This window comes from Sphaeroforma arctica, assembly GCF_001186125.1.
Source record: "Sphaeroforma arctica JP610 unplaced genomic scaffold supercont1.92, whole genome shotgun sequence".
In the NCBI taxonomy this organism is placed as follows: Eukaryota; class Ichthyosporea; order Ichthyophonida; genus Sphaeroforma; species Sphaeroforma arctica.
The window spans coordinates 141561-150887 of NW_014040466.1; the positions used below are offsets into that span (position 1 = coordinate 141561).

The 9327-nt window shown below is 43.1% G+C and overlaps 2 protein-coding genes across 2 annotated transcripts; both read left to right on the forward strand.

Moving 5' to 3' along the window:
• Nucleotides 1-347: 347 nt before the first annotated feature.
• SARC_02125 (hypothetical protein) lies at nt 348-1286 on the forward strand (the record flags this gene model as incomplete). The annotated part of the gene is made up of 1 exon (XM_014304142.1): nt 348-1286. One exon carries the CDS (start codon nt 348-350, stop codon nt 1008-1010), a length of 663 nt encoding a protein of 220 aa, XP_014159617.1. The 3' UTR covers nt 1011-1286.
• A 2834-nt stretch (nt 1287-4120) lies between these two features.
• SARC_02126 (hypothetical protein) lies at nt 4121-6860 on the forward strand. The gene is made up of 2 exons (XM_014304143.1): nt 4121-4362; nt 4559-6860. Exons 1-2 carry the CDS (start codon nt 4270-4272, stop codon nt 6479-6481), a joined length of 2016 nt encoding a protein of 671 aa, XP_014159618.1. The 5' UTR covers nt 4121-4269; the 3' UTR covers nt 6482-6860.
• The last annotated feature ends 2467 nt before the right edge of the window (nt 6861-9327 follow it).

Consider the following 9327-nt stretch of genomic DNA (forward strand, 5'->3'; position numbering starts at 1 on the left):
GTGTGTGTTATAGTATATATATATATATATATATATATATATATATATAGGTATATGTAAATGTATATAATATATATTTATAAATTTATATATTCATTTATTTATATATATATACAAGTTTGCATTACTATTAATATGTTCACTTCTGCTTGATCCGCTGGATGAGTTACAAACAGATTGTATGATAACGAAGTTGCATTACACGTATGGCATTGATTGTGGAGTTTGTGAGCTGCTGATGAGCACTCTACTAAAGTTTCAGAATCCTATTAAAGTCACGCATATTCAATTTCATGCCAGTGTGTGAATCTGGGCTCTGACGTTCTACTCCGAGAGAGGCTACACATATGAATCACTTCCTTGCTTGCCAACTCTCTCTTCCGATACAGAAAGTGTACAGCGCTGACGTCAGCGGGGTTCTGTCAGTCATTGCCACGGCCAAACGAGGGATCAAGGTTTATGATCTGCGAAACCCACAAACACCCGTGCGACAGATCGAGAGCAATCTCAAGTTTCAAACACGGACAGTGGCTTGCTTCCCCGATCTAGGGGGGGCTAAAGGCTTTGCTTACGGGTCAATAGAGGGGCGTGTTGCGCTGCATTTCGTCGACGAACCAGTGGATTCCAAAAATAACTTTTCGTTCAAATGCCACAGAGAGAGCCCGGTGCCGGCCAATCAGCACGCCAAGATATACTCAGTCAACGAGATTGGCTTCCATCCGAAGTACGGCACGTTTTCAACGGCCGGATCGGACGGCGCATATCATTTCTGGGACAAGGACTCGAAACAGAGACTCAAGGGATACAGCACATCTAACAAGTTTGCGGACGGCGTGATTGCGCCTATAACAGCCAGTGCATTCAGTGCTGACGGGGCTATCTTTGCGTATGCGTGTAGCTACGATTGGGGTCAGGGGCATGCAGCGTTCAAGCCTGATGTGCACAAACCAGTGGTGTTGCTGCACGGTTTGGCGGAGGCAGATGTTAAGCCTCGGCCGCGTACTCGTTAATTCGTTGGTGCGAACGAAGAGTGTGGGGTGTGTATCTGTGCTGAGGCTGAGGCTGTATGAACGCAAGCCTCGAAATGGATGCAATCTTCAACTATATCAATGAATACGGAGGATCCCGCGAAAAAGTGCATGAGACTGCATATGTATACGCACCTGTATTAGTAGCCTACTTTCTCAGGTGTAATAGAGGGTACGAGTTGCATCATAAGCTATTTTATACAAAGTGTGCGAAATAAAAAATATACAGTAGTACTCATACTATGCCGTTGGAACAACGTTCTTCATGTGCGAAATGGGTACAGAAAACAATACCAAATTCATTCCGCCGGTTGTCATTTTACAGGGAAAAGTGAGTTTAATACGCTGCTATTTTCATTATGCCTAGTGTAGAATATAATATCTGGGCTTGAAAAGAGATGCGCAGATACCTTTTGGTATATCGACAGCGAGTGAGACGGGCTAACAGGCCAATAACATAAAGGATTCAGTTATGACTTTATCTAACCAAATTCATGAGGCTGGCGAACGCACGAACTGAATCATGGTGCTGCTATGACCCCCAGAGGTCCAGGACATTCTTGTCACGAATCAAACTTCTATTTACCATTGCTACTGACGAAGTTTTATATGATATGGTTAATTAATACCATTTCGCATGTAGCTGTGCTGCGGCTAGTTTCAGGATGCATCTGTATGATTACGATCTTCCACAGGAATAGGGCAATTTAAATGAGAACAACTACCACTGTTGTGGGCTATCAGTACTAACATATGGCAGCGTACGATGGTGAAAATATGGTATCAGATACGACTAAATGTGGTTGATATCAACTGTTAGCTTGTGTTGTTTTCGATTTGGTCGTGGAGTATCCACTATCCACAATCAACTAGAGAGCGTTGCATAGAAGCGGGGGAAAGTAAGAAAATCAATTTTCTCATTTCTACGCATACATATTACACACGGTGCAGATACCACCTGCCTTCTACTTCTTTTCCGTTTGTGATAATGCTATAATGCTCTATTATGCTCTCGGAATCCAAACGCGAGAATAACAAAGAGAATAAAAAAGAATACAAATCACGGCAACTCGGCAAGTCGGTTGACTATTTAAAAAATTAGATATGTATCGGTAGACGGTAGTACAAACGCTAAAATACGGGGTCAATCTGCAAACACACAGTGACGACACAGTTATGATTATACACGAATGGTATGGATTCTGACAATCGCACCAATAGCAATTGTCATGGGGACATGCGTAGTCGCGAATATGAAGCCATATAATTAATAATATATGTCTCTTGCTTGCAAATAAAAAATACACATCTTGTGTGTGAACTCTTGAACTTGAACTCCTGCCTTGTGTGCGAATCATTTGATAAAAGTTACCTGACAACGCCCCTTCTAATCTACAATAGAATTCTGTACCATATTTGTATATAGAGTTTATAGTACACTTGATTTATATTATGATGGGCCGGGCTATCTCAAATATAAAATTATTTATTTACGACAATAAAACCGGGATATTTACTGCATGACCCCCATGTTGCTGATCCTTGACATGATGACAAATTATCAATATTTATTGTTATATTCTTCCCTCTTGCTCGAGAGTCGAGAGAGAGAGCTGGTAGTGGTGGCAAACTATTTATAGTAGCTATCTAAAATAATCGAAATAATGTTAATAGTTGTCAAGCAGCTTTGAGTCTGCGCCGATTGGAAAAGCTCGAGCAACTCTAAACCAACACAGCCGCGCTGCTGGTTGGCAACCATCAAAGCAAGCCGACAACCGGATCATTTTATATGGCCTATAGAAAATAGGAGTCAGTAAAATCACTATCCGTTGATTTGTTTGCAAGTAGAACGTTTTTTTTTAAACCTCACTCCAAGCCCCCAGGCACTCTGGTTACCTAGTAGCTATTTCCTATTTCAGCAAAGGGAGAGGACCTAAAATAAACGTAGAGTCTGGGAGACCACAGTGGCACAGTCCACACAAGAATTAGGCCTTAGGGAGCACGATGGAACAAATTTAAGTTATGCAACTGCAATATGTCGTAAATGAACGAAATATCAAATATGGTTACATGTCAATTTTTCTTTACAAAAATATAAGGTTTAAAAATAGAAAAATTGGAGATAGTGGACAATGAGGTCATTTGAGCCTTCGAGTCATTTGAGAAAGATGATAGTGCGCGGGTGCCAAATCCTATTTTCGAAATCGGACCTATGGGTCGATGTGGTAAACTACTGTAAATGGCCTAAATACTTATGTTGTATACTGAAATTCATCGTCTGCTTGTTGTAACGTTGACAACCTATCATTTTTAAACAATGGAGGTTATGTATGGCCTCAAGATAGAATGGAGCAGTCAACCATTTACAGCATTAATTGAATTTGCGACAGGTGTGTTAAACTCTGATGATTCTGATTTAAAAAAAGGGAATGAGCAGATCTACATAATTTTCTGATTGGATGCACAAACAGGAAATGGAATATCTTGGAGCATTCATAACAACCGGCCTCCAAGCTGTGGCGCATACTTCTGCAGCAGTTCTCTATTCTTCAGATTTTTCAGATTTTTCAGCATCGCGTGCGTGCCGTGTGGTGTGCCTCAGTATCACTACGAAATTCCGACCTACCTCTTGTTCGAATTGGGATGGGTTGTGTTAGGACAATTGGCCTACTTTAATTCGACTTTTACATACTATATATACCGTTTGGATATAGGGTAAAATATGTTCTGCTCTACGTCATCAGATATTTGGCCCTGTCCATTATATATATTTTGTACCGTCAATTTTAAAATATGACCATTTTTCAGAAAACAATTTTACCCGTGTGTGAGAATTCGGCCAGTGAAAATTATATTCCAAGGCAAAGGAAAAGCACAAAAATTAAAAACACCGCATTGCTCCTGTGGGCTGTGGCCGGGTGGCTGGTGGTCGACCGCTCTCTTACTTTTCTAGTTTCTTTGTGATGTATATTTGTATGAACGGCAATGAGGGGGGGTGGAGGGGGGGGGGGGGCTATGGGTTACTTTTTCTCTCTGTTTTATCGAAGAGCTTTTATTTTCCAGCTTTTTGTTGCGCAGCTTGGTGGTTGTGAAGGGTGGCGGTTGTATATAAAGCAAAACACTACTTGACAATAGTGTATATGTCTGTACACAACGTGAACAGACTACATAGCAACGAATCCACTACAGGTCTGGATAGCCTATCAGCTACCCGAGACAATACTAAGAAGGAAAAGGCAACATGTCACAATACTACCCCTGCGTCGTTTGTGGTAATGAGGCCGGCCTCATATGTCCTTGTGAAAACAGAACATACTGCACGCGCGAATGTCAGGTATATTTTCTCGTCAATACATTTGGTTTTCGTTTGATTCGAGAGTTGCGCACACACGTATATTCACTTGACCATGCGATCTTTCACTGTGACATGTCTTGCGCGTTGGATGAATTTATAGGAATCGTTCAATGGCAAACACCACCCAGCAAATACTCATCAATACAATTTGAATACACATTCGTGGTTCTTACAGGTATATGACTGGGGCAAAACGCACTTTAGAGTGTGCACGATGCGTTCTAACATTCAATCCAGAGAGAAGTCTGAGGGTTCCGTCAACATCCCCGCCCAGGCGAAATCGAGAAGCACGCTAAGTAAGAACTTCAACAAACAATCGCTGTCAAAGGATAAGGACACCAGGAGAGCCTCGACAGCGCCTTACACGCCGTCTGACTATAGTGCTTTTGCACACAGGCCAAAGGAATCTCACCGCAGCCACGTGTACAGCACTCCTGGGTACAGACGTGGCCGCTCAGACTCCATTGACAGCCTGTCAGGGCCACTGATTGAGTTTTCGGGTATGACATTAGATGCTAGGAGAAGGGCTAGTGAGCATCGCATGCTATCTCCGGATGCGATGAGCAAGAAGGAGACGCGACGAGGTCGATCATCTACATCCAACTTGACCTCGGCGTCCATGCATCGGAGCGATAGTCGCAGTTCGTATGCCAGTCCTGCAGGCTTGGATGCTGACCAGCAAGTTGATATAGAGTCCACCAAGGCTAACGTATTGGCCCCTGAGAATGTGCACGAGTACCGGAACACACCAGGAGCACAGCATGAGAGCAAGAACCGCACGGTGAGAAGCTATTCTTACCACAGCGCAAAGGGCAGCAATGTACCATTGTACCGACGCGATAGTGCCTTCAGCTTAGCATCATACACCAACAAGGGGGCTGATGTACCCACGCAGGGATCCCAATCGTCCATGTCATCGCATTCAATTGACAGCCTAATAGGCAAGTCTGAGGATGGCAACAGATACGACGGCAGCGGTTTTATTGCACTCCCTGAGCCTCGGCCAAGAAGCGCTAGTTCGCTGAGCCGAAGTGCTACCTACTCATCAGTGCCTCGTACACAACAGCACACCCATCGACGCTACTCTAAGCATCTGGCTATGGCTAAGCGGGACAGTGGCGTGTCCTTGGAGGACGAATACAGACCAGTCACGCGCATGGGTTCATCGGCCGAGTGGTCAAGGCCGGCCGAAGCGGATAGTGTACAATACGGACCCCGTTCCATGCCACGCGGCTATGAGAATATGTGTATGCTCACACGCCGACACACAGAACCCAGCCATGTGTTACATGCACGTGAGCGCAAGCTATACGCGGCGTCTAAACCCATTGCAGAATCTGAGGCCCACTCCGAGGACGAAGAGATTGAAGTGGAGCTGTTGGACGAGTCTCGGCCCAAGGCCAGCGCTCGGGAGTTCCACAGAGCAATTGCTTACAAACCTAGTATTGACCTGTCTGGCCCAGGCAGACCGAGAGTCGACCACCACCGCATGGCCACCACGGGCGTGGACTCAGTTGACAATCGACTGTACCTGGACCCGGATTCTCGCAGATACCCTTGTCAGTGGAAGGGATGCGGAAAGCGGTTTGTGAGACGGGGACATATGCAGAGTCATATGCGCACGCACACTGGCGAGAAGCCATTTGCCTGTACGTGGGAAGGCTGTACCTCTCGCTTTGGCCAGATGGGAGATCTCGGACGGCACATGATCACGCACACTGGAGAACGCCCGTACCCATGCACGTGGCCAGGCTGTGAGAAGCGCTTCACCACCAACCAGAGCAAGAACAGACACTACCGAATTCACACTAACACGAAGAAACTACACTATTGTGTGTGGCAAGATTGTGAGGCACAATTTACCACCAAGAGTGGACTTAAATTGCACCAGCGCAACCATACGGTTGCTGAAGTGGCGAAACGCATACCGGCCAAGATACTGCCTGCGGTACCCCGCAAAAGTGCAGAAAAGAAGGATGAAGTCACCACAAGAGTGGTAAACGAATTCACTACTGGGGAAAAGAATGAAGAGGACCAGTACAGCCAGGGGGAGGCATCCAAGCAAGAAATTTTGCAAAGACCTATGGTGAGTGCGTAGTCACCGAAGGGGCAACGGGGAATGATATATATTTTAAATAAGTCCGATAGCGTACCCTACTATTGAGATAGATGTATACTATGACTTGCTATGGACAACACAGCCATCACGAAACAAATAGTATATATGAACGAAACAACTCCGACAGAATAACAAGCGGTCGATACTACCGAGACTGCCTTACAAATGAATTATGAGATAAGCGGATAGGAAATGATATAGATTGCCGTAAACAAATGAAATATAAAATAAGCGGATAGGAGAAAATGATATAACTTCCCGATAATCAACGATGGTAATAATACATGTACAGAGAACAAGAGCAGCGCCCTATGAATAGAGACAGTTCTTAAAGAAATAAAAAAAAATTTAAACGACAATATGTCTCACTGTAGCTGACCACTATCAAGAGGTCTGTATGAACTGCCTTACAAATGAAATATGAAATAAGCGGATAGGAAACCCTGTAACCTCCAATGATCAATGATGCTAATATATGTACACCGAACAAGAGCAGCGCCCAATGAATGGAGACACAGTTCTTAAGAAATAAAAGATCTTTTAATTGACAAAGTCTCACTTCCTCGTAGAATAGTAGCGATTGTAGAGGACCACTATCAACGGGTCGGTGTGAATGGCCTCCCACATGAAATATGAAATTAGCGGAGATGAAGTCATATAACCTCCGATAATGAACGAAGTTACTATATGTACACAGAACGAGAGCAGCGCTCTAGGAATGGAGACAGTTCTTAAATGGCAATGTCTCACTTCCTCGTTGAATAGTAGCGATTGTAGCGGACCACTATCAACGGGTCTGTGTGAACGGCCTTTCACATGAAATATGAAATAAGCGGATATGAAAAGATATAACCTCCGATAATCAACGATATTAATATATGTACAGAGAACAAGAGCAGCGCCCTAGGAATGGAGACAGTTCTTAAAGAAATATATTTTAAATGACAAGGTCTTACTTCCTCGTTGAATAGTAGCGATTGTAGCGGATCGCCATCAGCTGGTTTGTGTGAACTGCCATACAAATGAAATATGAAATAACCCGATATAAAATTATAAAACTTTGAGATAATCAACGATGGCAATATATGTACACAGAACAGTAGCAACGCCTAATGATGGAGACAATTTTTAAGGAAATAAAAGACACTGAAATTACAAGGTCACACTTCCTCGTTGAATAGTAGTGATTGTAGCGGACCACTATTTATCAACGGGCCTGTGCGAACTGCCCGCACTGAGGTGTTAACACCTAAGGTGCACATCTCAAACAACTGATATTTATCTCGCCACTTGTATCTATACGCCACACTGTGCACACCCTCGTGCATCATTTAGAAGTCATTCAACATGGCAAATGAGGGATGTATCCGCATGTGCCAAGCATACGAGCTCAAGCTATATACTCATCAAATGAAAGGTTTATGTGTACTACTAGTACGAGAAAGTTTTATATTCATCTCGACATTCGTATCTGAACTCCGCACTGTCCAGACCCTCTCATGCGCCATTTAGAAGTCCTTCATCACGGCATATGAAGGCTGTATTAGTACCTGCCAATTATACGAGCTCTGGCTAAGTACTCAAATGAAAGGGTTACGTGTATTACTAGTACAAGAAAGGTTTATTTTCCTACACACTACACTATACACACCCTCTCATGCACTCATCTAGGAGTCCTTCAACATGGCAAATGAGGGATATATCAGCACATGTCAAGTATACGAGCAGAGATTTATATTTATCGTACCATTTTTATCTACACTCTTATACTATACACACCCTCATGCACCAATTAGAAGTCATTCAACACGGCATATAGGGTTGTATCAGCACGTGCCATGCATACGAGCTCAGGCTATGTTCTCAAATGAAAAGTTTCCGTGTATAAATACGAGCACGAAAAACGCACTATACAAATGCACACCAGTTTGGGGGTTTGGGCTTGCAAACTTTATTATAAGGTATGGTGCTGTGTGAGATGATTCAAATTTACGGTGGTGCTATAAAATGCAGCCACTGCATATGTATTGCGGTCTTATTTTCGGATCGAAAATCTCTGGGATTTGTACCACAAAATCTTAAATTACAATCACGGCCATCTTTATGGCTCTTTTATTTTGCACTGATTGCCATGATCGTATTTATTACTATTTAACGATCCGCACTTGCTATGCAACTCCTGATCGGGCGAGAACTGGCATGCAATGATGTGTCTACCAGTACAATACATGTGCCTCTCGTTTGATTAGTCATGCTTGGCGCAATAGCTTGGCTTAGCTATACTGCGTCTCCATCCTATGACATCGGATCGTTATGCTCACATATCAATGGACGAGTATGTATTTACCTTCATTTGCGAAAATTGAAATCGGTTGCTGGTATTGCTGGGAGAATTTAACTGTATGCAAGCATTCCAAATAATCTGATAGTATAGCAAGTCAGGCAGTGTGTGCATACACCTCAGTGACCCCGATCAACACAGGGCTTATCCGATGTCCATGTAGTGCATACCACCTAGTTTGTCCGCATCTTGTGTACATGTAATCTTTGATATGCACTTCAGTTTGTGGAATCAAGATGTCTGTGTAGTGGTAATTGAGGCACATTCCTGACTCGGATTACGATATGGCGTCTACAAGCCGTACGTCAAATGCCTATCTAGGTTAGGAATTCATAATAGAAAAATAATTATATATATCAACGCCTGTCGCGTGAGGATAATATGTTATCTGCCTATATCACGTCATCCACGTCATTGTGAAGATAAAAATACTATAATATATATATATATATATACATATATATATATGAATATAGATATAAAT